The sequence below is a fragment of the Mesoplodon bidens genome, assembly GCF_964165515.1.
Source record: "Mesoplodon bidens genome assembly, chromosome: 5".
In the NCBI taxonomy this organism is placed as follows: domain Eukaryota; kingdom Metazoa; phylum Chordata; class Mammalia; order Artiodactyla; family Ziphiidae; genus Mesoplodon; species Mesoplodon bidens.
Window position 1 is genome coordinate 138,113,396 of NC_138161.1, and position 27,448 is coordinate 138,140,843.

Consider the following 27,448-nt stretch of genomic DNA (forward strand, 5'->3'; position numbering starts at 1 on the left):
ATTTTTCTGGGGTTTTATCTTGTTCCTTCTTCTGGAACATATTTCTCTGACACTTCATCTTGTCTAGCTTTCTGTGTCTGTGGTCTCCGTTCCTCAGTCTGTGGGACTGTAATTCTTCTTGGTTCTGGTGTCTGCCTCCTGGTGGGTGAGGGGCTTGTGCAGACTTCCTGGTGGTGGGGACTGGTGCCTGCCCACTGGTGAGTGGTACCAGGTCTTGGCCCTTTGGTAGGAAGGGCCATGTCAAGGGGTGTGTTTATAGGCACCTTTTGGCTCAGGACAACTTTAGGCAGCCCATCTGCTGATGGGTGGGGCTGTGTTCCCAGCCTGTTGGTTGTTTGGCCTGAGACATCCCAGCACTGGAGCCTACAGGCTGATGGGTGTGGCCAGGTCTCAGTGCCAAAATAGCAACCTCTAGGAAAGCTCACGCTGATGAGCATTCACTGGGGCATCCTCCACCAGTGCCCCTGACCCCGCAGTGAACCACAGCTGACCCTAGCCTCTTCAAGAGACCTTCCAAGACCTGCAAGTAGTCTGGCACAGGCTCCCATAGAGTCACTGCCCTGCCCTGGGTCCCAGTGTACCAGAAACCCTGTGCATGCCCTTTAAGAGTGGGGTCTCTGCCTTCTCCAGTCCTGTGGAGCTCCCACACTAAAGCCCCACTGGCCTTCAAAGCCAAACACTCCCAATGCCAGGCCCTCAGGCTTGGGAGCCCAACGTGGGGCTCAGAACTCTCACTCCTGTTGGAGAACCTCTGTGATACAATTACCCTCCAGTTCGTGGGTTGCCCACCTGGCGAGCATGAGGCCTGATTATATCATGAAAGTCCCACTTCTACCATCTGGTTGTGGCCTCTTCCCTGTCTTTGAGTGTAGAACATCCTTTTTGGTAGGGTTGAGTCTTTTTTGTCAATGGTTGTTCAGCAGTTAGTTGTGACCCTAGTGTTTTCATGAGAGGAGGTTAGCTCACGTCCCTCTACTCTGCCATCTTGTCTCTCTTGTTCTTTCTTTGGTTATTAATTCCTTTAGAATTCATTATTTTACTCTTATAAATGCTTAATGTTCTTGTAATAAATATTTTAAAAATAAAAAGGAAATAATGTACTTTAATTTCTCCATAGATGTGTGATGAATGGATCACACTTAACATGATTTTTGCAATGCTCCTGAATTGCACATTTTAAAATGGAAGAACTTTCAATTTTATTATTTTAAACTTGAAAGATAAAATATAGAATGCTGGAAATAATGTGAAAGAAAAAATAAAATTAACAAAACCACAAACAGAAACAAGGACGGGGAAAGGAAGTACAGTTTGGGTAGGGGAGGGGGTTGCTGGTGTAGATCCAGAGCCGACAGTGATGGTGGTTGCAGAGCCAAATCTGCCCCTGGGGGTGGTGATTCCTGAAATGGCTCAGGTTCTCCTACATATGCAGGTGCAGGTGCAGGAGCAGCTGCAGTTTCAGTCAGCAGGGGTGTTGCTTCCTGACCTGGCTCTGGGTCTCCTGCAGATGCATATTCTTCCTGCCAGACTTGTGGATCCTTACATGGCTCTAGATCTCTTGCAGGATCAGGTACAAGTTCTCTCTGCATTTGTGGATACTACCTGACTCTGTATCTCCTGCAGGAGCAGATGCAGGTTCTTCCTGCAGCTGTGGAGCCTACCAGGCTCTGTATCTCCTGCAGGATCAAGTACATGTTCTTCATGCAGGAATTGTGGATCCTGAACTGGTTCTGTACCTCCTGCAGGAACAGCTTCATGTTCTCACTGCAGGAGTTGTGGATCCTGACCTGGCTCTGGGTCTCCTATAAGAGCAGAGGCAGTTTCTCCCTGCAGGGGTGGTGGATTCTCATCTGGCTCTGGGTCCCACTTTTATTTTTCTCTGGCTTCTGCACCAGCACCATATTCCTCCAAATGTACAGATGTTCCAGGTAAGCCAGCTTTAATTCTTGTGGAAGTGCTGGAGCTGTGAGAGAAGAAAAATTTCCCCACATGCCTGCCTTTCCGTGTGCCTTTTCAAGGACAGAAATCTTAAGAATTCCCTGGTGATCCAATGGTTAGGACTCCATGCTTTCACTGCTGTGGCCCAGGTTCAGTCCCTGGTAGGTGAACTAATATCCCGCAAGCCATGCAGCATGGCCAAAAAAAAAAAAAAAAAGACAAATCTTCTGAGAGCTTTTCAGAAAAGTCTCAGCCCAGAAAATCACAACCGGATATCTTCTCAGACTGCAGTCTACCAGCTGGGTGGTCTGAGGCCAGTCTTTGCTCCTGGCACAAGACCAGTCTCTGGGGATTCCTCCCTGTGTGGCACAGCACGCACCCCTCCCCACACCCTCACACGCACCCACCTCTGGGCTTCTCACCTTCAGGCTCTGCCCTCGGTGGTCTCCAGGTCCTCCAGCTGACTCAGGGGAGAGGTGACACAGTGCCCCAGGTCTGAGCCAAGTGTGCTGAGTGACACAGAAGCCTTGGACAGGACCCTGAAGAGTGGCCTGGGTAGTGTCTGAGCAGGGGGACTTCCCTGTTCATCTCCGGGCCCTGGTTTTGGAGAAGCCTCCATGGCCACACTCACTCTTAGCCTGCCTTGGCCCTTGTTGGCAGTGTGGTGCACCAGGCCCTCACTTGGGGAGATGGATTGGGTGGCCCCATCAACCAGCTCCTCACAGGTCTCTGGGGTGGGGCTCTGCAATGACAGTCTTTCTTGCAGGCATCTTTGAATTTTACCTTCTTCCTTGGCTTGATTCTTCAATATGCTATGTTCCCAGTTACCATCTTAAGAAATTCTGAAAATGAAACACATCCTTACCCTATGATCTAGTGCTTGAACTCCTTGGTGTCAATGGACCCAAGGGAGTCAAATGCTTACATCTACACAGGAACCTCTGCCGGGATATTATGGCTACTTTATTCATAACTGAAAGAACTTGGAGGCAACCAAGGTGTCCTTTGGGAGGTGAATGGACACATACACTGGGTTACATCCATGCAACAGAATGTTCTTTGGCACTGAAAACGAATGAGTGAGATATGGAGTCATGGGGAGACAGGTGGGGTACCTTGAATGCATATTACTCACTGAAAGAAGCCAATCTGGAAAGGTGGCACACCTGAGGGTACCAACTACATATGTCATTCAGGAAAAGGCAAAGCAGGGAAAGGGTGAAAAGATCAGTCCATTGCCAGGGGTTTGTGGTGGGGTTGGGGGGTGGGGAGCGATTAGTAGGTCAAGCACAGAGGATTTATAAGACAGTGAAACTATTCATTGTGATACACTCATGGTGAGATACATTTGTCAAAACCCATAGAATGTACAACACCAGGAGTGAACCCTAATGTAAATTTTGTGATCATGATGCGTCCTTGTAGATTTATTGATAGTGACCAACAGACAGGATGTTAATAGGATAGTTGGGGAGAGGGAGACTCTGAGCACCTGTGTGGGTGGGAGCTGGGGTGTGTGTCAGGGCAGCAGTAACAGCAGAGCAGGGGCATGTGGGACCTCTCTGTACTCTGCCCAATTGTTCTGTGAGCTCAAAACGTCTTTAAAAAATAAATAATAAATCCTATTTAAACAAAGAAACAAACGAACATTCCAGTAGTATCACATGGCTGCTCCTCTTCAAGTCCTCAATTTCTCTGGACCACTTGAGAGCTGAACTTCAGTGGACATTGTTCAACCCGCATCCTTTCAAAGTTTCATCTGACATCTGCATTTGATCTCACTACACACTTTTCTTGTTTTAAGATAGCATTTTTTAAAATTAACGTACAATTGACAAGCAATATCATATTCGTTTTCTAATATACCACATAGTGATTCAACGTTTTTATACATTACAAAATGATCACCAAGATAAGTCTAGTTACCATTCGTCGCCATACAATGTTATTTACAGTATTATGGACTCTATTCCCTATGCTGTACGCTACATCCCCATGACATTTGTTTTATAAATGGAAGTTTGAACCTCTTAATCTTTTTCATCTATTGCACTCATGCCCCCACCCTCTCTCCTCTGGCAACCACCAACATGTTCTTGGAATCTATGAGTTCATTTCTGTTTCTGTGTTTGTTCATTTGTAGATTCTACATAGAAGTGACATCATAAGTTGTCTCTCTGTCTAACATCTCTCTCTTAGCATAATACCTTCTAGGTCCATTCACGTTGTCACAAGATTTCATTTCATTTTATGGCTGACTCACAGTCCACTGTGTGTGTGTAAATATATATGTGAAATCTTCTTTATCCACTCACCAATCAATGGACTCTTTGGCTTCCATATCTTGGCTGTTGTCCAAGCTGCCATGAATATTGGGGTATATCTCTTTTTAAAAAAAATTTATCTATTTATTTATTATTTTTGGCTGTGTTGGGTCTTAGTTGCGGCATGCGGGATCTTTTGTTGCAGTGCATGGGCTTCTCTCTAGTTGTGGCACACGGACTCAGTAGTTGTGGTGCATGGGCTCATGTGGGATCTTAGTTCCCCGACCAGGGATCAAACCCACATCCCCTGCATTGGAAGGCAGATTCTTAACCACTGGGCCACCAGGGAAGTCCCCAGGGGTATATCTTTTTGAATTTGTGTTTTTGTTTCCTTCAGAAAAATACTCTTCCAAGTGTAATTCTTGCATCATATGATAGTTCTATTTTTCATTTCTTGAGGAACCTTCATACTGTTTTCCATAGTGTCTGTACCAATGAACATTCTCAGCAAGAGTGCACGAGTATTCCCTTTTTGCCACATCCTTGCCAAAACTTCCTATTTGTTTTCATCTGGATGGTAGTCATTCTTTCAGGTTTGAGATAATCATCTCATTGTGCTTTGGATGTGCATTTCCCTATGCTATGTGATGTTGACCATCTTTTCATGTGTCTGTTGGCCATCTCTATATATTCTTTGGAAAAATCTTTGGTCTTCTACCAGTTTTGAGCTTGATTTTTGTCTTTTGGAGGTTGAGTTGGGTGAGTTCTTGGTCCATTTTGGGTATGAATCCCTTTTCAGGTATTTTGTTTGCAAATATTTTCTCACATTCCGTAGGTTGCCTTTTCATTTTGTGGATGATTTCCTTTGCCATTGAAAAGCTTTTCAGGGGGATGGATTTCCATTGGTTTATTTTGCTTTTGTTTCCCTTGCTTGAAAAATGCAAAAAATCTTGCTCAGATTGATGTCAAAGAGCATACTGTCTGTTTTCTTCTAGGAGTTTTATGGCTTCAGGTCATACCTGGAAGTATTTGATTCATTTTGAGGTTATTTTTGTAGATGGTATTGAAAAGGATTCCATACCATCCGTAGCATTTGATTCTTACATGTGTAGCTGTCCAGTTTTCCCAACACCACTTATTGAAGAGGTAATCTTTTCCTCATTGTATATTCTCACCTCCTTTGTCATAGATGAGTTGACCATATAAGCATGAGTTTATTTCCAGGCTATCAGTTCTGTTCAGTGGATCTAGGTGTATTTCCTTTGTGCCAATACCATATTGTCTTTTTAAAAAATGTTATTTATTTATTTATTTATTTTCTTATTAGTCATCTGTTTTATACACATCAGTGTATATATGTCAATCTCAATCTCCCAATTCATCACACCACCATCCCCACCCCCCCGCCACTTTCCCCCCTTGGTGTCCATACGTTTGTTCTCTACATCTGTTTCTCAATTTCTGTCCTGCAAACCAGTTCATCTGTACCATTTTCTAGGTCCCACATATATGCGTTAATACACGATATTTGTTTTTCTCTTTCTGACTCACTCCACACTGTATGAAAGTCTCTAGATGCATTCACATCTCTACAAATGACCCAATTTCTTTCCTTTTTATGGCTGAGTAATATTCCATTGTATATATGTACCATATCTTCTTTATCCATTCGTCTGTCGATGGGAATTTAGGTTGCTTCCATGACCTGGCTATTGTAAATAGTGCTGCAGTGAACACTGGGGTGCATGTGTGTTTTTGAATTATGGTTTTCTCTGGGTATATGCCCAGTAGTGGGATTGCTGGATCATATGGTAATTCTATTTGTAGTTTTTTAAGGAACCTCCATACTGTTCTCCATAGTGGCTGTATCAATTTACATTCCCACCAATAGTGCAAGAGGGTTCCCTTTTCTCCACACTCTCTCCAGCATTTGTTGTTTGTAGATTTTCTGATGAAGCCCATTCTAACTGGTGTGAGGTGATACCTCATTGTAGTTTTGATTTGTATTTCTCTAATAATTTGTGATGCTGAGCAGCTCTTCATGTGCCTCTCAGACATCTGTATGTCTTCTATGGAGAAATGTCTATTTAGGTTTTCTGCCCATGTTTGGATTGGGTTGTTTGTTTTTTTAATATTGAGCTTCATGAGCTGTTTATATATTTTGGAGATTAATCCTTTGTCTGATGATTCCTTTGCAAATATTTTCTCCCATTCTGAGGGTTGTCTTTTCATCTTGCTTATGGTTTGCTTTGCTGTGCAAAAGCTTTGAAGTTTCATTAGGTCCCATTTGTTTATTTTTGTTTTTATTTCCATTACTCTAGGAGGTGGATCAAAAAAGATCGTGCTGTGATTTATGTCAAAGAGTGTTCTTCCTATGTTTTCCTTTAAGAGTTTGATAGTGCCCAGTCTTACATTTAGGTCTCTAATCCATTTTGAGTTTATTTTTGTGTATGGTGTTAGGGAGTGTTCTAATTTCATTCTTTTACATGTAGCTGTTTAGTTTTCCCAGCACCACTTATTGAAGAGACTGTCTTTTCTCCATTGTATATCTTTGCCTCCTTTGTCATAGATTAGTTGACCATAGGTGTGTGGGTTTATCTCTGGGCTTTCTATCCTGTTCCATTGATCTATATTTCTGGTTTGTTTTTTTTTTTTTGCCAGTACCATATTGTCTTGATTACTGTAGCTTTGTAGTATAGTCTGAAGACAGGGAGTCTGATTCCACCAGCTCCATTTTTTTCCTTCAAGACTGCTTTGGCTATTCAGGGTCTTTTGTGTCTCCATACTAATTTTAAGATTTTTTGTTCTAGTTCTGTAAAAAATGCCATTGGTAATTTGATACGGATTGCATTGAATCTGTAGATTGCTTTGAGTAGTATAGTCATTTTCACAATATTAACTTCTAATCCAAGAAGATGGTATATCTCTCCATCTGTTGGTATCATCTTTAATTTCTTCCATTAGTGTCTTTTTTTTAAACATCTTTATTGGAGTATTATTGCTTTACAATGGTGTGTTAGTTTCTGCTTTATAACAAAGTGAATCAGTTATACATATACATATGTTCCCATATCTCTTCCCTCTTGCATCTCCTTCCCTCCCACCCTCCCTATCCCACCCCTCTAGGTGGTCACAAAGCACTGAGCTGATCTCCCTGTGCTATGCAGCTGCTTCCCACTAGCTATCTATTTTACGTTTGGTGGTGTATATATGTCCATGCCACTCTCTCACTTTGTCACAGCTTACCCTTCCCCCTCCCCATATCCTCAAGTCCATTCTTGAGTAGGTCTGTGTCTTTATTCCTGTCTTACCCCTTGGTTCTTCGTGACATTTTTTTTCTTAGATTCCATATATATGTGTTAGCATACGGTGTTTGTCTTTCTCTTTCTGACTTACTTCACTCTGTATGACAGACTCTAGGTCCATCCACCTCACTACAAATAACTCAATTTCATTTCATTCTATGGCTGAGTAATATTTCACTGTATATATGTGCCACATCTTCTTTATCCATTCATCCGATGATAGACACTTAGGTTGCTTCCATCTCCTGGCTATTGTAAATAGAGCTGCAATGAACATTTTGGTACATGACTCTTTTTGAATTATGGTTTTCTCAGGGTATATGCCCGGTAGTGGGATTGCTGAGTCATATGGTAGTTCTATTTGTAGTTTTTTAAGGAACCTCCATACTGTTCTCCATAGTGGCTGTACCAATTCACATTCCCACCAGCAGTGCAAGAGTTTTCCCTTTTCTCCACACCCTCTCCAGCATTTATTGTTTCTAGACTTTTTGATGATGGCCATTCTGACTGGTGTGAGATGATATCTCATTGTAGTTTTGATTTGCATTTTTCTAATGATTAATGATGTTGAGCATTCTTTCATGTGTTTGTTGGCAATCTGTATATCTTCTTTGGAGAAATGTCTATTTAGGTCTTCTGCCCATTTTTGGATTGGGTTGTTTGTTTTTTTGTTATTGAGCTGCATGAGCTGCTCAAATTTTGGAGATTAATCCTTTGTCAGTTGCTTCATTTGCAAATATTTTCTCCCATTCTGAGGGTTGTCTTTTGGTCTTGTTTATGGTTTCCTTTGCTGTGCAAAAGCTTTGAAGTTTCATTAGGTCCCATTTGTTTATTTTTGTTTTTATTTTCCTTTCTCTAGGAGGTGGGTCAAAAAGGATCGTGCTGTGATTTATGTCATAGAATGTTCTGCCTATGTTTTCCTCTAAGAGTTTGATAGTTTCTAGCCTTACATTTAGGTCTTTAATCCATTTTGAGTTTATTTTTGTGTATGGTGTTAGGGAGTGTTCTAATCTCATATGTTTACATGTACCTGTCCAGTTTTCCCAGCACCACTTATTGAAGAGGCTGTCCTTTCTCCACTGTAAATTCCTGCCTCCTTTATCAACAATAAGGTGACCATATGTGCGTGGGTTTATCTCTGGCCTTTCTATCCTGTTCCATTGATCTATATTTCTGTTTTCCTGCCAGTACCATACTCTCTTGATTACTGTAGCTTTATAGTATAGTCTGAAGTCAGGGAACCTGATTCCTCCAGCTCCGTTTTTTTTTTTTTTTTTCTTTTTGCGGTATGCGGGCCTCTCACTGTTGTGGCCTCTCCCGTTGCGGAGCACAGGCTCCGGACGCGCAGGCCCAGAGGCCATGGCTCACGGGCCCAGCCGCTTCGCGGCATATGGGATCCTCCCAGACCGGGGCACGAACCCGTATCCCCTGCATCGGCAGGCGGACTCTTCAACCACTGCGCCACCAGGGAGGCCCTCCAGCTCCGTTTTTTGTTCTCAGTATTGCTTTGGCTATTTGGGGTCTTTTGTGTTTCCATACAAATTGTGAAATTTTATATTCTAGTTCTGTGAAAAATGCCAGTGGTAGTTTGATAGGGATTGCATTGAATCTGTAGATTGCTTTGGGTGATAGAGTCATTTTCAGTGTTGATTCTTCCAATCCAAGAACATGGTATATCTCTCCATCTATTTGTATTATCTTTAATTTCTTTCATCAGTGTCTTATAATTTTCTGCATACAGATCTTTTGTCTCCTTAGGTAGGTTTATTCCTAGATATTTTATCCTTTTTGTTGCAACGGTAAATGGGAGTGTTTTCTTAATTTCACTTTCAGATTTTTCATCATTAGTGTATAGGAATGCCAGAGATTTCTGTGCATTAATTTTGTATCCTACTTTACCAAATTCATTGATAAGCTCTAGTAGTTTTCTGGTAACATCTTTAGGATTCTCTATGTATAGTATCATGTCATCTGCAAACAGTGACAGCTTTACTTCTTTTCCTATTTGGATTCCTTTTCTTCTCTGATTGCTGTGGTTAAAACTTCCAAAACTATGTTGAATAAGAGTGGTGAAAGTGGGCAACCTTGTCTTGTTCCTGATCTTAGTGGAAATGGTTTCAGTTTTTCACCACTGAGGACGATGTTGGCTGTGGGTTTGTCATATATGGCCTTTATTATGTTGAGGAAAGTTCCCTCTATGCCTACTTTCTGCAGGGTTTTTATCATAAATGGGTGTTGAATTTTGTCGAAAACTTTCTCTGCATCTGTTGAGATGATCATGTGGTTTTTCTCCTTCAATTTGTTAATATGGTGTATCACATTGATTGATTTGTGTATATTGAAGCATCCTTGCATTCCTGGAATAAACCCTACTTGATCATGGTCTATGATCCTTTTAATGTGTTGTTGGATCCTGTTTGCTAGTATTTTGTTGAGGATTTTTGCATCTATGTTTTTCAGTGATATTGGCCTGTAGTTTTCTTTCTTTGTGACATCTTTGTCTGGTTTTGGTATCAGGGTGATGGTGGCCTTGTAGAATGAGTTTGGGAGTTTTCCTCCCTCTGCTATATTTTGGAAGAGTTTGAGAAGGATAGGTGTTAGCTCTTCTCTAAATGTTTGATAGAATTCGCCTGTGAAGCCATCTGGTCCTGGGCCTTTGTTTGTTAGAAGATTTTCAGTCATAGTTTCAATTTCAGTGCCTGTGATTTGTCTGTTCATATTTTCTATTTCTTCCTTATTCAGTCTTGGCATGTTGTGCATTACTAAGAATTTGTCCATTTCTTTCAGGTTGTCCATTTTATTGGCACAGAGTTGCTTGTAGTAATCTCTCATGATCTTTTGTATTTCTACAGTATCAGTTGTTACTTCTCCTTTTTCATTTCTAATTCTATTGATTTGAGTCTTCTCCCTTTTTTTTGATGAGTCTGGCTAATGGTTTATCAATTTTGTTTATCAAAGAACCAGCTTTTAGTTTTATTGATCTTTGCTATCATTTCCTTGATTTCTTTTTCATTGATTTCTGATCTGATCTTTATGATTTCTTTCCTTCTGCTAACTTTGGGTTTTTTTTGTTCTCCTTCTCTAATTGCTTTAGGTGCAAGGTTAGGTTATTTATTCGGGATGTTTCCTGTTTCTTAAGGTAGGATTTGATTGCTATAAACTTCCCTCTTAGAACTGCTTTTGCTGCATCCCATAGGTTTTGGGTCGTTGTGACTCCATTGTCATTTGTTTCTAGGTATTTTTTGATTTCCTCTTTGATTTCTTCAGTGATCACTTCATTATTAAGTAGTGTATTGTTTAGCCTCCATGTGTTTGTATTTTTTACAGATCTTTTCCTGTAATTGATATCTAGTCTCATAGCATTGTGGTCGGAAAAGATACTTGATACAATTTCAATTTTCTTAAATTTACCAAGGCTTGATTTGTGACCCAAGATATGATCTATCCTGGAGAATGTTCCATGAGCACTTGAGAAAAATGTGTATTCTGTTGTTTTTGGATGGAATGTCCTATAAATATCAATTAAGTCCATCTTGTTTAATGTATCCTTTAAAGCTTGTGTTTCCTTATTTATTTTCATGTTGGATGATCTGTCCATTGGTGAAAGTGGGGTGTTAAAGTCCCCTACTCTGAATGTGTTACTGTCGATTTCCTCTTTTAGAGCTGTTAGCATTTGCGTTAAGTATTGAGGTGCTCGTATGTTGGGTGCATAAGTATTTACAGTTGTTATATCTTCTTCTTGGATTGATCCCTTGAACATTATGTAGTGTCCTTCCTTGTCTCTTGTAGCATTCTTTATTTTAAAGTCTATTTTATCTGATATGTGTATTGCTACTCCAGCTTTCTTTTGATTTCCATTTGCATGGAATATCTTTTTCCATCCCCTCACTTTCAGTCTGTATGTGTCCCTAGGTCTGAAGTGGGTCTCTTGTAGACAGCATATATATGGGTCTTGTTTTTGTATCCATTCAGCAAGCCTATGTCTTTTGGTTGGAGCATTTAATCCATTCACGTTTAAGGTAATTATCGATAGGTATGTTCCTATGACCATTTTCTTAATTGTTTTGGGTTTGTTTTTGTAGGTCCTTTTCTTCTCTTGTGTTTCCCACTTAGAGAAGTTCCTTTAGCATTTGTTGTAGAGCTGGTTTGGTGGTTTGGTGTATTCTCTTAGCTTTCACTTGTCTGTAAAGCTTCTGATTTCTCCATTGAATCTGAATGAGATCTTTGCGGGGTAGAGTAATCTTGGTTGTAGGTTCTTCCCTTTCATCACTTTAAGTATATCATGCCACTCCCTTCTGGCTTGCAGAGTTTCTGCTGAGAATTCAGCTGTTAACCTTATAGGAGTTCCCTTGTATATTATTTTCTGTTTTTCCCTTGCTGCTTTCAATAATTTTTCTTTGTCCGTAATTTTTACCAATTTGATTACTATGAGTCTCAGTGTGTTTCTCCTTGGGTTTATCCTGTATGGGACTCACTGTGCTTCCTGGACTTGGGTGGCTATTTCCTTTCCCATGTTAGGGATGTTTTCGACTATAATCTCTTCAAATATTTTCTCAGGTCCTTTTTCTGTCTCTTCTCCTTCTGGAACACCTATAATGAGAATGTTGTTGTGTTTAGTGTTTCCCCAGAGGTCTCTTAGGCTGTCTTCATTTCTGTTAATTCTTTTTTCTTTATTCTGTTCCGCAGCAGTGAATTCCACCATTCTGTCTTCCAGGTCACTTATCCATTCTTCTGCCTCAGTTATTCTGCTATTGATTCCTTCTAGTGTAGTTTTCATTTCAGTTATTGTATTGTTCATCTTTGTTTGTTTGTTCTTTACTTCTTCTAGATCCTTGTTAAACATTTCTTTCATCTTCTCGATCTTTGCCTCCATTCTTTTTCTGAGGTCCTGGATCATCTTCACTATCATTATTCTGAATTCTTTTTCTGGAAAGATTGCCTATCTCCACTTCATTTAGTTGTTTTTCTGGGGTTTTATCTTGTTCCTTCATCTGGTACATGGCCCTCTGCCTTTTCATCTTGTCTATCTTTCTGTGAATGTGGTTTTTGTTCCACAGGCTGCAGGACTGTAGTTCTTTTTGCCTCTGCTGTCTGCCCTCTGGTGGATGAGGCTATCTCAGAGGCTTGTGAATGTTTCCTGGTGGGAGGGACTGGTGGTGGGTAGAGCAGGCTGTTGCTCTGGTGGGTAGAGCTCAGTAAAAGTTTAATCCACTTGACTGCTAATGGGCGGGGCTGGGTTCCCTCCCTGTTGGTTGTTTGGCCTGAGGCGACCCAACAGTGGAGCCTGCCTGGGCTCTTTGGTGGGGCTAATGGCAGACTCTGGGTGGGCTGACACCAAGGAGTGCATCCCAGAACTTCTGCTGCCAGTGTCCTTGTCCCTTGGTGAGCCACAGCTGCCACCACCTCTGCAGGAGACCCTCCAACATTAGCACGTAGGCCTGGTTCAGTCTCCTGTTGGGTCACTGCTCCTTCCCCTGGGTCCCAGTGCACACTCTACTTTGTATGTGCCCTCCAAGAGTGGAGTCTCAGTTTCCCCCAGTCCTGCCAAAGTCCTGCAATCAAATCCCGCTAGGCTTCAAAGTCTGATTCTCTAGGAATTCCTCCTCCCGTTGCCAGGCCCCCAGGTTGGGAAACCTGACGTGTGACTCAGAACCTCCGCTCCAGTGGGTGGATTTCTGTTGTATAAATGTTCTCCAGTTTGTGAGTCACCCACCCAGCAGTTACGGGATTTGATTTTATTGCGATTGCACCCTTCCTACCGTCTCATTGCAGCTTTTCCTTTGTCTTTGCATGTGGGGTATCTTTTTTGGTGAGTTCCAGTGTCTTCCTGTCGATGATTTTTCAACAGTTACTTATGATTCCAGTGTTCTCAAAAGAGGGATTGAGAGCATCTCCTTCTTCCCTGCCATCTTGAACAAATCCATTAGCTTTAAAAATATCCAGGTGCTAGGTACCTAATGTTACAAGACAGCTTCTGTAAATACCTAGCCCATACTGTCTTGATGATTCTATGTTTCTAGTATGGTTTGTAATAGGGGAGAGTCATACGTGCAGGTTTGTGTTTCTTTCTTAAGATTGGATTGACTATTCAGGTTCTTTCATGCTTCAATACACATACTGGAATTCTTTGTTCTAATTCTCTAAATAAAACCATTGGGGGCTTCCCTGGTGGCGCAGTGGTTGAGGGTCTGCCTGCCGATGCAGGGGTGCGGTTTCGTGCCCCAGTCCAGGAGGATCCCACATGCCATGGAGCGGCTGGGCCCGTTGGCCATGGCTGCTGGGCCTGCGCGTCCGGAGCCTGTGCTCCGAGGCCGGAGAGGCCACAATGGTGAGAGGCCCGCGTACCGCAAAAAACAAACAAACAAACAAACAAAAAAAAAACCATTGGTATTTTGATAGGAAAGGGATCAAATCTCTAGATTGCCCTGCCAATCCATGAACATGGCATATCTTTCCATTTGGTTGTGTACTCTTCGATTTCTTTTATCAGTGTCTTCCAGTTTTCCAAGTACAGGTCTTTTACCTCCTGGGTTAGATGTATCCCTAGATATTTTATTTTTGTTGATGTCATTGTCATTGAGGTTGTTTTCTTAATTTCTCATTCTGATAGTGTGTTGTGAATGTATAGAAATGCAACTGATTTCTGTAGATTAATTTTTTATTTTGCAACTTAAGTGAACTTTTTGATGAGTTTTATATATTTTTGGGTGCCATCTTCAGGATTTTCTCTATAGTGTATCATGTCATCTACAAACAGTGTGAGTTTTCATTTTTCCTCTGCCATCAGATTCCTCTTAGTTCTTGTTTTTTTCATCTAATTACCATGGCTGGGTCTTCCTAGACCATGTTGAATGAAAGTGGTGAGTCGTCAAGGTTAGAGTTAGGTTTAAGAATAACTGGCCCCCTTCCCCTTCCTGCCTCGCCATCTCTCTGAGGCCTTCAGGAGGGACAGGACTAGTCCAGGGTCACACATGACTCAGGGAGTTGACCTGGACAACTCTTTCTGCCACTCAGTCCTGGGCATAGTTTTTTATACTATCTGTGTACTTTCTTTGACTAGGTGTCCATTCCAGTCTTTCCCAAGTTTTAATGAGAAGAGTTCTATGTATATTTTGAGACAAATCCTTTATTAGATATGTATTTGCCACTATTTTTCTCCCAACATGTGACTTGTCTTTTGATTTCCTGAATAAGATCTTTCACAGATTAAAATCTTTAATTTTATTAAGTCCACAGTATTCCTTGTTTTTCTTTCTGCATTGCCTTTTTGTATTGTGTGTTAAAACTCAAAATTCATGATCTACATGACCAAACCTAAGCCCATGTCTATTTTTTTCTCTAATTTTGAATAGTTTTGGATTTAACATTGGTCTATAAAAAATTGTGAGTGAATTTGGTGTAAGTTGTAAAGTTTGCGTCTTGGTTTATTTCATGCCTAATAGTTTTCAATTAATTTTTCCTTATCTATTTTTAGAAAAGTTATGGGATGTAGACTCCATTTCAGTGTGAATGTCCAAAAATTAGTGGATTCAGCAGTTCTGCCAGCAAAGAGCACTGACTTCAGAAAACTGGGATATAGGCACTACCGCACTTCCCGCACTGCCCACAGGGTGGTTGAGCCCACCTCTCTGACATACAGGGCATGCGCTTTCTACCCTTGGACTTGGTTCCACAGATAGAAAATTGGAACTGGAATATCCCACTGTTTCTGTCACATCCAGGGCATCCGCAACACAGAAGACATAGTGGCCCCTAATATAACCTTCTCAAGGTTCCTGTCAACTCCATGTGGACTCCTAGGAGGGCGATCACGTTTATGACCTTGTGTGAACTGGATCTGGGTAAGGCTCGGCCTTTGTAACAAAGTGTGATGTTTCTCACTTTCTCACTTGCTACTAGCAAGCGATTTATAAAATAGTGATGTTGGCACCCTAGATGGGCTATAGCCAAAACATCTACTTCAGCTCTGTCTAGTAAACATTAAGTAGAACATATGGAGAGTGTCATTAAATTGAAAAGTAAATGTTTAATTAGTTAATTGCCTGCACTTCTTGAGTAGAAGAAAAAGGAAACAGTTTCAATTTTGAGGTGGCTCAGGAGAGGCTCTCTTTAGGTTTTTTAAGTTTTGGGTTTTTTTTTTTAATGGTTTTTTACTTTTGAATTTAGGGGGTTTTGTGTGTGTGTGTGTGTAAGAGAATAGTGTTCACAAAATTTGAGCCGCTCTTAGGCTTTTGCTATAAGGGAAACAGAGCGATTGGCTGATCTAAATAAATGTTTCCTTCCTCTCCACCATCTCAAAAAAAAAAAGTGTGACAATGTGGTTTGGAAAGTTATTGACTTTCCAGTGATTTCAAACCTACAGGCAACTGGCAACAGCAGAACTAAGTACTGTTTATCTGCATGCTCGGATCCCAGAGCCTTCCTTTCTTTAGTGCACTTGTCACTTCACACAAAATACTCCAGTGTGTTTTACCCAGAAGAGGGACACTATTCCAGGGAACCAGCACATAACCTCCAAGTGAGGCAATTATTACGATTTTCATGAGCACAGGATATCATTCCATTTATTTGCATCTTCAATTACTTCATCGATGTCTTTACATTTTCCATGTGCATTTCTTTCATGTCTTGGGTTAAATTTAATCTTAAGTATTTTTTTTTTTTTTTTTTTTTTGCGGTACGTGGGCCTCTCACTGCTGTGGCCTCTCCCATTGCGGAGCACAGGCTCCGGACGTGCAGGCTCAGCGGCCATGGCTCACGGGCCCAGCCGCTCCGCGGCATGTGGGATCTTCCCGGCCCGGGGCACGAACCCGTGTCCCCTGCATCGGCAGGCGGACTCTCAACCACTGCACCACCAGGGAAGCCCCCTAATCTTAAGTATTTTATTCTTTGGATGTTATTGTAAATATGTTTGTTTTCATAATTTTTCTCTCTGATGATTCATTATTAGTGTATAGGAACACAACACAATTCACTATTAGTGTATAGGACTTCTGTGTATTGATTTTGAATCCTGCACTTTACTGAATTCATTTACTAGTTATAAGAGTGTTTTGGAGGTTTGAGATGTAAAACTGAAATTAGAAATCCCACTGTTTCCACCACATCCAGGTCATCCACAACACCCAAGACATAGTGGCTACACATATAATCTTAACACAGTGCCCCTTAAAAATATGTGAAACCCTCCAAAGGCAAACTGCATCATCTCTCTGGGTGAGCAGGATCTGGGTAGGGCTTGGCTTCTTTGCAAAGATTGATGTTTTCTCTTCTTTTCTGTCCCTTTTTAAAATGTAATCTTTATTTAAAATTTTTATTTATTTATTTATTTATATTAGGTAAGAAGTAGGTTTATTTAGAGAGAAACACACTCCACAGAGTGTGGGCCATCTCAGAAGGCGAGAGGCCTCGAAATACGGGGGTGGTTAGTTTTTATGGGTTGTACAAATGTCCTCACCATCCACATCCAGAACTTCTCCATTTTCACTGATGAAACTCTTTAGCCATTTGACATTAATTTCCCTCAGCCCCAGCAAACGCATTCTGTATTCTGCCTTTGAATTTGACTTCGCTGGATACCTCATATATCATTTATGTCCTTTTGTGACAGGGCTACTTCACTTCTAATGGCTTCAAGTTTCATATATGTTGTAGCACGTGTTAGAATTTTTCTTAGTTTTTAAGGCTGAGTTTACAACCTTTTGTGTGTATACCACATTCAGTTTATCCATTCGTCCACCAATGGACACTTGGACTGCTTCCACCTTTTGCTACTCTGGTTAATGCTGCTATGAAGATGGGTGTACCCATATCTGTTTGCTTTCAAATTTTGGGGTATATACCCTGATGTGGAATTGATGGATCGTATGTTAATTCTCTGAAGTTTTTGAAGAACTGCCATACTGTTTTCCACAGAAGCCCCACTATTTCTTTTGATTCATTTTTATGGCAGTTTATGGATCAAGTGCCATATTATTTATCCATTTAACCACTGGTGGACATTTGCATTAGTTCTTCCTTTTGGCTATGTGGTTTGGAAATAAATGTGTATGCCTGTGTTCAATTCTTTGTGTAATCTATCTAGGAGTGGAGTTGTTGAACCTTATGGTAATTGTATATTCGTATCAGAAAATAGGTTGCACCCTTTTCAGTTTCCACCCTTTTCAGTTTCCACAAGTAGTGATTAAAGTTTCTGATGTCTCTGTATTGTTGCAAACATTTGTTATTTTTAAATTTCTTGATTATAACCATTTTAGAGTGTGTGACGGAGTTATTGCATTGTGGTTTTAACTTGCATTTCCATCCTGTCTTTTCATCTGCTTACTGTCTATTTGCATGTTGTATGTGGAGAAGTGTCTATTTAAATGCTTTGTCCATATTTAAACTTGGGTTGTTTTCTTTGTTGATGAGTTGTAGGAATTCATGATACACACTGGATAAAGACTCATCAGATATAAAATGTTGAATTATTTTCTTCCATTCTGTGGGTTTTTTCACTTTCTAGATTGCTTATTTCGATGCACAGTTTTTTAATTTTGAGGAAATCCAATCTTTTTCCTTTGGTTGCTTGTGCATCGCTGTCAGATCTAAGAAACCATGGCTAAACCCAAAGTTGTGAAGGTTTATCCTCATGTTTTCTTGGAGATTTTATACAGTTGTCCCGCGTTATGCATGGGAGATTGTTTCCAGGTCACTGAGAGCTTACCAAAATCCGCGGATGTTCAAGTCTTTTATATAAAATTGTATAGTATTTGCAAATAACATAGATACATTTCCTTTATATTTTAAATCATATCTAGATTACTTATAAGAACTAATATAATATAAATGCTATATAAATGTTGTAAATTTAATGTAAATTCTATGTAAATAGTTGTTGGCATGTGGAAAATTCAAGTTTTTCCTTTTGAAAAATTTTGGGATTTTCCCCCTAATATTTCTGATCTGGAGTTTGTTGAATCCATGGATATGTAACCAGTAGACACAAGGGGCTGAGTAAAATTTTACTTTTTACATTGAAGCCCTTTATGTATTTTGAGATACTTTTTGTGTGTGAGATGAGGTAAGGGTCCAATTTCATTCCCCTGCCTATGGATAGCCAATTGCCTAGCACCATTTGTTGAAAACATCATTTCCCCCCAATTTCATGCTGTTTACTCTTGTCTAAAATCAGTTCATCCTATACAGATGGCTTTATTACTGGGATCTCCATTCAATTCCATTCATCTCTATGTACAGCTCATGCCAGTATCACAGTGTTTTATTTCCTGTTGCTGTGTACTAACATTTGAAATTGGGAAGTGTGAGCCTCCAACTTTGATTTTCTTTGTCAAAATTGTTTTAGATGTTTGGGGTCTACTGAAATTTGATAGTTTGGGGTGTCCGATTCTCCCCTTCACATGTATGTACCCCAATTTCCTTATGCATTCGTCTTCTGAAGAAACCCTGATTCCTGGAAGGTTTCGACGTTATGAGTAGAGCTTCTGTGCATAATATTGTTCCTTTTTCATTTGGATATAGTCTTTCAAAGCAGTTCTGTGAATACTGGAGGCATAAAAATGGATCTCAAGGGGTGAGACTTGCTTGGCTTTGGAAAATACTGCCAAACTGTATCTCAAGCGGCCATATTTGTGTGCCATCAGCAATGAAGGAGAGTTGCTGTTTTGCCCCATCCTCCAGTAACTGGTGTTGTCCTTTTGGGAGGAGGTTAGCAGTTCTAATATGTGTGTAGTGCTGTCTTATTGTTTTCATGTGTAATTCCTTAATGGTATACGACGTGGATCATATTTTTGTACACTTATTTATTATCTGTATATCTTCTTTGGCCAGGTGTTTGTCCAGATCTTTACCCATTTTTAATGCAGCTGTTTGTTTTATAGTTCTTTGTATAATGTGGGTACAAATTCTTTATCAGATATGTTTTTTTTTTTTTTTTTTTTTTGCGGTATGCGGGCCTCTCACTGCTGTGGCCTCTCCCGTTGCGGAGCACAGGCTCCAGACGCGCAGGCTCAGCGACCATGGCTCACGGGCCCAGCCGCTCCGCGGCATGTGGGATCTTCCCGGACCAGGGCACGAACCCGTGTCCCCTGCATCGGCAGGCGGACTCTCAACCACCGCGCCACCAGGGAAGCCCTATCAGATATGTATTTTGAAAATATTTTTCTCCCAGTTTGTTGCTTGTCTTTTGGCTTTCTGAGTAAGGCATTTTGCTGAGTAGAAATTTCTAATTTTATAGAACACATATTATGAATAGTCTTACCCTTTTGTGTGTGGGCTTTACGTGTTGTATGATAAAATTCGAAGTTCATGATCTACGTGACCAAATCCATGGCCATGTCAATTTTCTTATATGTTTTAGTCTATAATTTTTATAGTCTTATTTCTAAATGTGTGTGGACCATTTTGAGTGACTTTGGGTGTAAGGTGTAAAGTTTGTATCTACGTTCATTTCATTGCACATGGTTTCTAACTGTTCTGTAACTTTTTGAGAATTCATGGGACATTGCCTGCATCTATCTTTATTCCCAAACATTAGTGGATTCGGCAGGACTGCCAGCAGTGAACTCAGCCTCCACTAAACTGAGTGGGTGCGGCCTGCATTTCCTAGTTTGCCAGCAGAGGGCGACAAGCCCGTCTCTCTTACCAGTGCAGGGCCTGCCTGATCTGCCCACAGACCTGGCTCTGTGCACAGCTGACAGGAGCTAGGTCTCCTTAGGGCGTACCAGGGATTTGGTTTCAGGACAATGCAGGTCTGCATCCATGTTGAGTGGATCTCGGTTTCTTTAGGACCTGCCGCAAGGTGCTGCCATGGGAAGAAAAGTGATGAAAAGTTGAGGAGAATCTTTTGTGCATGGCTGACTGCTGGGGGTCTGTCATCAGAGGACCCAGCAAAGGAAGGGCTTGATGTGCAGAACTGTGTATTTCAGTTAGCTTTGTGTGCGAGGCAGACGATGTCCAGTGTCCTTCTGCTTGTGATGTTCCGTTTTCCAAGCAATTTATTGGGGAACATGTCCTCTGGCTACTGCATGTCCTTTGTATGGCAGCTTTGTCATAAATGAACTGACCACGTATTTGTGGGTTTATTCCTGGGCTCTCTATTCTATTCCTCTGGCCCGTGTGCCTCTTTTGTTTACTCCAGCTGCTGGTCTCCTTTGTCAGGATCCCCCCCTTGGTTGTTCGGGGTCCTCTGTGGTTCCATACGAATCTCACACGAATAGGCTGCTAGCCTACCCAATCTCCTGCTGCCGCCTATGCCTGCGAGACCTTTCTCAACACAGCAGCCAGAGCAATCCAAAAAAGCCAAGTCCACCACATTACTCCACTGCTCAAAATGGTCTCTCATCCCAGGCATCCCAGTCCCTCTCTCATTTCACTCTGGTCACACTAATCTCCTTGCTGTCTCGAGCACACCACACATTTTCTTTCTTCTGCCTGGGAGGATCTTTCCCCTCATATCCTTAAGGCTCCCTTTGCTCACCTTCTTCAGATCTTTGTTCGAATGTCACCTACCTTGTGAGGGCCTGTCTGACCACCTAATTTTAAAACGTCTCCCAGCCCTCCCGGCCCCACATGCAGCACTCCGTCTCCCTTCCCCGCTTTACTTTGCTCCATAATACTTATCACCATCTGACATATTTTACCTGTTTGTTTAATCTTCCGTCTCGCCCCAGAATGCAAACTCCAAGGAGGCAGTGATTTTGGTTGTAGTTTTACTCCTGACAACTACTTCTGATGTACAGTTTAAGAGACTTGGGATCAGGATTTGGAATTTAGCCCATATTCCAGTGTTTCCCAAACTTTGAAAACAAATGTCCCACATTAACACAAATACCTCAAGCTCCATATTGCAAAGGGCCTTCAGGTGAGAATCATGGTCTCACCTATGCTATTTGTACCAGTCAATATTTTGTTGACTTTTCTGTTCTATGAATTACAAAAATAGGTGTCTTTTGCATTTTCAAGTATAAAAATCATATTGACTCATGCCTTTTCAAACTACACCTGAGCCCTCTCTCTCCTCAGGGAGATTCTGATAGGCCTCTCGAGGGGTCACTTACCCCACACTGCATTGAGTCTGACTAAAATGATGGGTGCTTCTGTAACATTGCAGTGTGGCCTTCTCAGTTCTGGGTGGAGTTGAGAAATGTTAAATTTGGAAAACAATACTGTTCACTCCAGACAGAATTTTCCTTGATGAGCAAAAACTTCATGTATCTAAGACCATGTCAAAAAGTAGATAAATGCAAAGACAGCAAAGGCTTTGATAGTATGAAATAAAAATGATTTAACATACAAGGCAGAAAACTGAATGAATCTTAATAGGACTTTAAACAGGTTACCTTCTCTGCTGTTAATATAAAATCTAGGTATAAGCTTAAAATATGATGGCAAATGGTTCACCAAACTGAGAAGTCACATGGCAAAATGACAAGCCAATGAATGAGACTTTTGGCCACAAAAGACTAAACCTCAGGTGAAGATACATCTGAGGAATGACAACCCGAGGTCTCTGGACATGGATCAGTTTATTTATTTATTTATTTATTTATTTTTTGCGGTACGCGGGCCTCTCACTGTTGTGGCCTCTCCCGTTGCAGAGCACAGGCTCCGGACGCGCAGGCTCAGTGGCCATGGCTCACGGGCCCAGCTGCTCCGTGGCATGTGGGATGTTCCCGGACCGGGGCACGAACCCGTGTCCCCTGCATCGGCAGGCGGACTCTCAGCCACTGCGCCACCAGGGAAGCCCTGGATCAGTTTATTTTTGAAGTACGTCATGTCTACCCAATGCAGGTATTCTCTGAAGGGCCACACTGGTCATTGAGACTTGGGGCAGTAGAGAAACTTACATCAGCGAATGGAACATAAAAGGACTCTGCTTGGCCTTAGGTGTCTCTTGTTTTGGAGTCATGAAACTTAAAGAGAAACCCAACAGAAGTATTGCCCCCTCTCTCTTTAAAGAACTGGTCTGTTATGTCATAGAATAGAACCCATACAGAACCCTTTGATGTTTCTATTCTAAGGTCTATTCTTTTCTTTTTTTTTCTTTTGAAGGAACTAGTCTACAGATGTGCATTGTATCCAGTTGATTGATGTTGTTGAGTTCAACTGTGTCCTTACTGATTTTTCTAAGGTCTATTCTAATACAGGGGCTAGTATGAGTGGGATTCTGGTATTTCAGTAAAAACAAGATGCTTAGAGAGTCAGAACCCTATTCCTTCCTCTTTGTTAACCTTCAGTTTCTCTGGAGTTGCAGGGACTAGGTTTTATGGAGGTTTATTTGAGGATACTAAGAGGCTGCTGAGGCACTAATGGGGAAGATTCTGGCTTCTCTCGTTGGGGGTGCAAGTCAGCTCTAAACTATTTACTCAGAAAAGAGGGGGATATATTCCCACACACCAGATGTGCACGGCTCTAGGGAATGATGGGATCCTTCACAGCACCTGCACACTGTAGGTCTTCAAAACAAGTCTGCTGAATGAATAAATAAGGACCTCAGTCCATCAAAAACCAGCCTAGATAAATGCAGAAGACTACTGCACCCTTTCCAGATGGTTTGCTCTTTGTTACTGAGGACTCCTCACTTCTGCTATTCCCTTCCTAATAGGTGAGGTACGATAATTTTAAATGAGAAGAAATTCTTACATCAGTGAGAAAGTAAGGTCACGCCAAGAGTGGACAGGCTTCTTGTAATTTATTTGAGTTATTTCCAAGCGACAGCTACAAAAGTTCTTAATTTTTATAATATTTTGATAAGAAAATAAAATTTAAATAAAAATACATTCTCAACAATACAACATGGTTACACAAATTCACTACATTAAGTTTTGATAACTTACATTTTCAAACTGGACACTGTAAAAACCAATATTTACTAGCAACGTTAATTTCCAAAAGTTAATAAAAATGGAAGCAGATAATATCAATCAAGACTGGCAATTTAACTCTAGAATGAGTCCTGTATTTTTCACATACTGTAAGGACACCTAAAAGGCTTTGTAGCATTTTGTCTTTACAGGATGTACCATTAGAACAAATTAAAGGTGCTTTTACTTAAAAAAAAAACCAAAAAACAAAGAAATCTGTCTTCTAAAATCTGGCATGAATGAGCCTTTCTGATAAATGAATGGCTTCAGAAACAAAAACAAAAGCCACATCATTCATCATCTTTTTTTGTACAATACGGAAAGCCTTGTTTTGACACTTAACCACTACCCATGATAAACAAATAAATTTCTTTTCTTTGGCAAAGAAAATAGTTCAGTTTGATAAATTATATTACTGGGAGTAAAAAAATGTTGCTATTGCCCATTATCATATTAAATGAATATTAAAAAAACAAAGCTAAATGAAGAACAAATGATAACAACAACAAAACAAGCAACATACCAGCATAATTTCAAATGATAGAAATGGCTAAACTAAGAACCAGAATTGGCATTTATGGCAAGAGTTTCTCCATATCATCCTTTTCTTTCCTTCTTGGGGTTTTCAGGGTTTTAGGGTAAAGTGAGCTGCCATGTATTTTTTTCAAGTTTAGAAAAGGCAGAGAAAGCAGATCAGGTAGTAAAAATCAAAGTACTCATAAGTAACAGCAGAGGAATGAGGAGCCCCTTGGAAGCAAGTAAGTACCTTGGTTATTTTGGGGTCCCACTGACATGGCCTCTTATTTCAGAAGACTTTCAAAGAAAATTTCATGTCATATTACTTGTTTTTAGGCTATGCCAAGGTGGTTAATTCCAGTCAAACTGGCTGTTTAAAAAGTGTCATGTGAAGAAAATAACTAGTAACTGAACTCTTCAAATTCTGAGTTACGTATTCACACAGCCTTGGTCCCTTTGAGAACGCTGTGATCTTTAAAAACCGTCATAACTGAGGGCTTGACATTAGAAATATTAGAAGACTATAACTAAAGAAGCCACTAGAGAGTAATGAGTGGTACCTGGCAATGCTCACATGGCCTTTCCAGGCAGACATTCAGAGACCCTTAAAATGAAATTTCAATCTGAATGAAATTTAAAAGTGAGAAATTTATTAAATGGTAAAATTCTTTCACAATGATGAATCAGTGTAGTTTATGGAATCTACAAGCTCATGAAATTTAAAAGACTTTTCAAACCTGTCTTTAAAATGGGCCAGCAATGACCTACCATAATGCAGACTAGGACTGATTCTTAAATAAAACCAACTGATTTTTACAAGTCCTTTAGAGACTTATACATTAGAAACATTGCTCCATTATAATCATTTATGGAACAACTTTGATGACTGTGTGCGAATGGTCTTTAAAAATAATTACCTAGTAACATAATTTAAAAACAGTTACCAATAACATAATTGGCAAAGTATATCTTGAAATATAGCTTATGCTCAGGGAAACAAAAAAAGCACTACTAGCTAGATTTACATTAATAAGTAGTCACAGTTTTAAACAGAAACATGTAAAATACTCCAAGGTTCAAAGTACCACACTTAGAAAATGTTTTGAATTTAAAAAGACAAAATAAGAGTACCATGGTTTTTAATACTGATGAAGCAAAGTGCATACCTCTTAACTTCAAGGTGGCAACTCGCTTCAATTGCTTATTTACAGTTATGATTTTTAGGATAAAAGTAAATTAGGGAAAAATAGGATTCAAACAGTTGCTTGCCCAAATTCCATTTGGCTAGCAGGCAATAAGAAAACAGCAGTGAAATATAAACATTTTCAGGAAAGCACTATTTCTAGACTTAAACACTGATCATTCAACTGATCATAAAGATTAGATACCACAGAGTATCTAAAGTATAATCTGGGGTGGCCCAGATGAGTAAAGTGCGCCGAGTGACTGTTCTCGAGTTAGATCTCAGCCTCACGCTGGGAGGAGGGCGTCCTGTGGTGGTGGCCCTTATAATAATGGAGTAATGAGTGAAGTGGAGTGAGTTTACCACCACCTTTTCCCATTGTTTACTTTCTCTTCTTTTTCAAAAGTGAAGTCCTTAGAAGTCACATTAACCTGAACTCGCAAATCAAGAAAATGAGTACCTGATGTTTAAATAATGAAAAAAATTAAGTGGTCTCATTTTATTTCATCTGCCGTCACTCATCCCAAATGTAAACAAGATGCAGACAATAGTACATGTTCCCTGATTTCTCCTATCTGAGTTCTGTTTACATCATCTCTAAATAGACAAAAGATCTACCAGCTTTCAAGGATACTCTGGCAGTTTTCTAACATTTCTGTCGCTGTTCCTAGTGTAATCTGTAATGACCAATGGACCAAAAGAGATCTTTTTTTTTTTTTTGAAGAGGGAGGGTCTAGATGAACTAAATGGAAAGCTCTGAATAGTCATGGATTGAAATATTCCAGTAAAACACAATGTTGGCAGTATAGAGCAGGCACTAATGGTAGTGAAAAGTCCACAGAACACAGAGTGTTACAAGAAGAAATGGTTTCTTGCTATGGAGGAGTTCTCCTTTTGTTACAAAGCTTCTTTAGGAAGATTCTTTCTATTAAAAAGAAGTTGCAGAAACATGGCTTTCGACACGTAAGACATGAAGGGAATCTTGGGTTTTAAATTCTCTAGGAACACATCAATACCAGGATTCCCAAACAGTTAATTTCAATTATTAAATATTAAATACAAGGTGAATGCAGGTGACAGTGAAGCCAATGTTCATTCTTAAATACTATGAACAAAATATATGATGAATTGAAAAACTCCAACAAAAATAATATTTTCCAGTTCTTCTGAGTCAATTGGTCAAACTCTAAAATGTTTTCCCAATAATTGGATTTTCCCTAGAGGAAATAAGATGAATAAATAAAATATTTAGTACAAGAGAGATTGGTATTTTTTAACAGAGGAAAATACAGCTGGGAAAGGGGGTGTGGGTACAGGGGGAGTGTGTGTGGCTACAGGGGGAGAATGCTATTTAAGAAGGATGGTCAAGAACAGATGTATATGTATGACTGATTCACTTTGTTATAAAGCAGAAACTAATAAAAAAAAATAAAATTTAAAAGAAGGATGGTCAAGCATTGACTAGGACCTCATATGGAAACCTTCCAGGGCTCCAAGAAAACTGGATTACTACTGTTGGAAGAGAACGAAGTATACGAATGTAGGAAAGACAGTATTAGGATGCTTACACTAATCTTCCTAATGTACTGAGCCTTCTATCTAGGGAGAACACAAATATTTATACCTGTCAAACTGATTTTTATTGTTTATAAAATATATATAATTATCAATCCACATAGGTAAAAAAAAACAGTAAAAATAGCAGGGCCAAGATTCAAAGCCCCTCCTTAAACAGCCGTATGACGTTGTGCAAGACACTTAACTTTCCTGAGCCTCGGTTTCTCTAGTTGTGAAATGGGAATATAACCCTGTTGGGCTGATGTGAGGATCAATGAGAGAGTGTGCATTGTGGCAAACACTTCGTTGCTGGTCCAAGAACTCTCTCTCCCTATCTACCTCTGTGCAAATCGAAACCTGACTCTAGTGCTAGTACTGGGCAGCCCTGTGTTTCAGGGGAAGCTAGGGGTAACTTTGGACAAGGTTTCCTTCCTCTTGAGGAGGAAGTAGCTTTTTCTGCCCCTGGTTGCTATTATTAAAAATGTGGGGCTCTGAACTATTGCAGCCCAGCTGTGACCATGAGGGGACAAGTTTGAGGAAGACAGAAATCATCTTGTTGAAGATGGTTGAGCGGCTGGATCGTCCTTGATGACACTGTTGAGCTGAGCTAACCGATTGTAGAAATCGGGACTTAATTTCTGAGGTTAAAAAATGTCCTATTACTTAAGCCACTTCAATTGGGATTTTCTGTTACTTGCTGCTAAAAACTATCTAACTGATGCAATGTAACGTACTAGGTACAGTGCCCAGTAGTAAGGAGTAAGCTCCTTAATAAATATTAACTCATGCTGCTGTTTCCACCAGTGCCCATCTGCATCTGAG

At 40.4% G+C, this 27,448-nt stretch overlaps 1 protein-coding gene across 2 annotated transcripts in view; it reads right to left on the reverse strand.

Annotated features, from left to right (window-relative positions):
• Positions 1–23,186: 23,186 nt before the first annotated feature.
• RASA2 (RAS p21 protein activator 2) overlaps positions 23,187–27,448 on the reverse strand; it is a gene marked incomplete at its 3' end in the record, with an annotated part of 120,282 nt that continues 116,020 nt past the window's right edge. For both annotated transcript variants that reach the window (XM_081235288.1, XM_081235287.1), the window contains exon 24: positions 23,187–26,286. In XM_081235288.1, coding sequence (XP_081091414.1) covers positions 26,256–26,286 — 31 coding nt within the window. The remainder of the gene's footprint in view (positions 26,287–27,448) is intronic.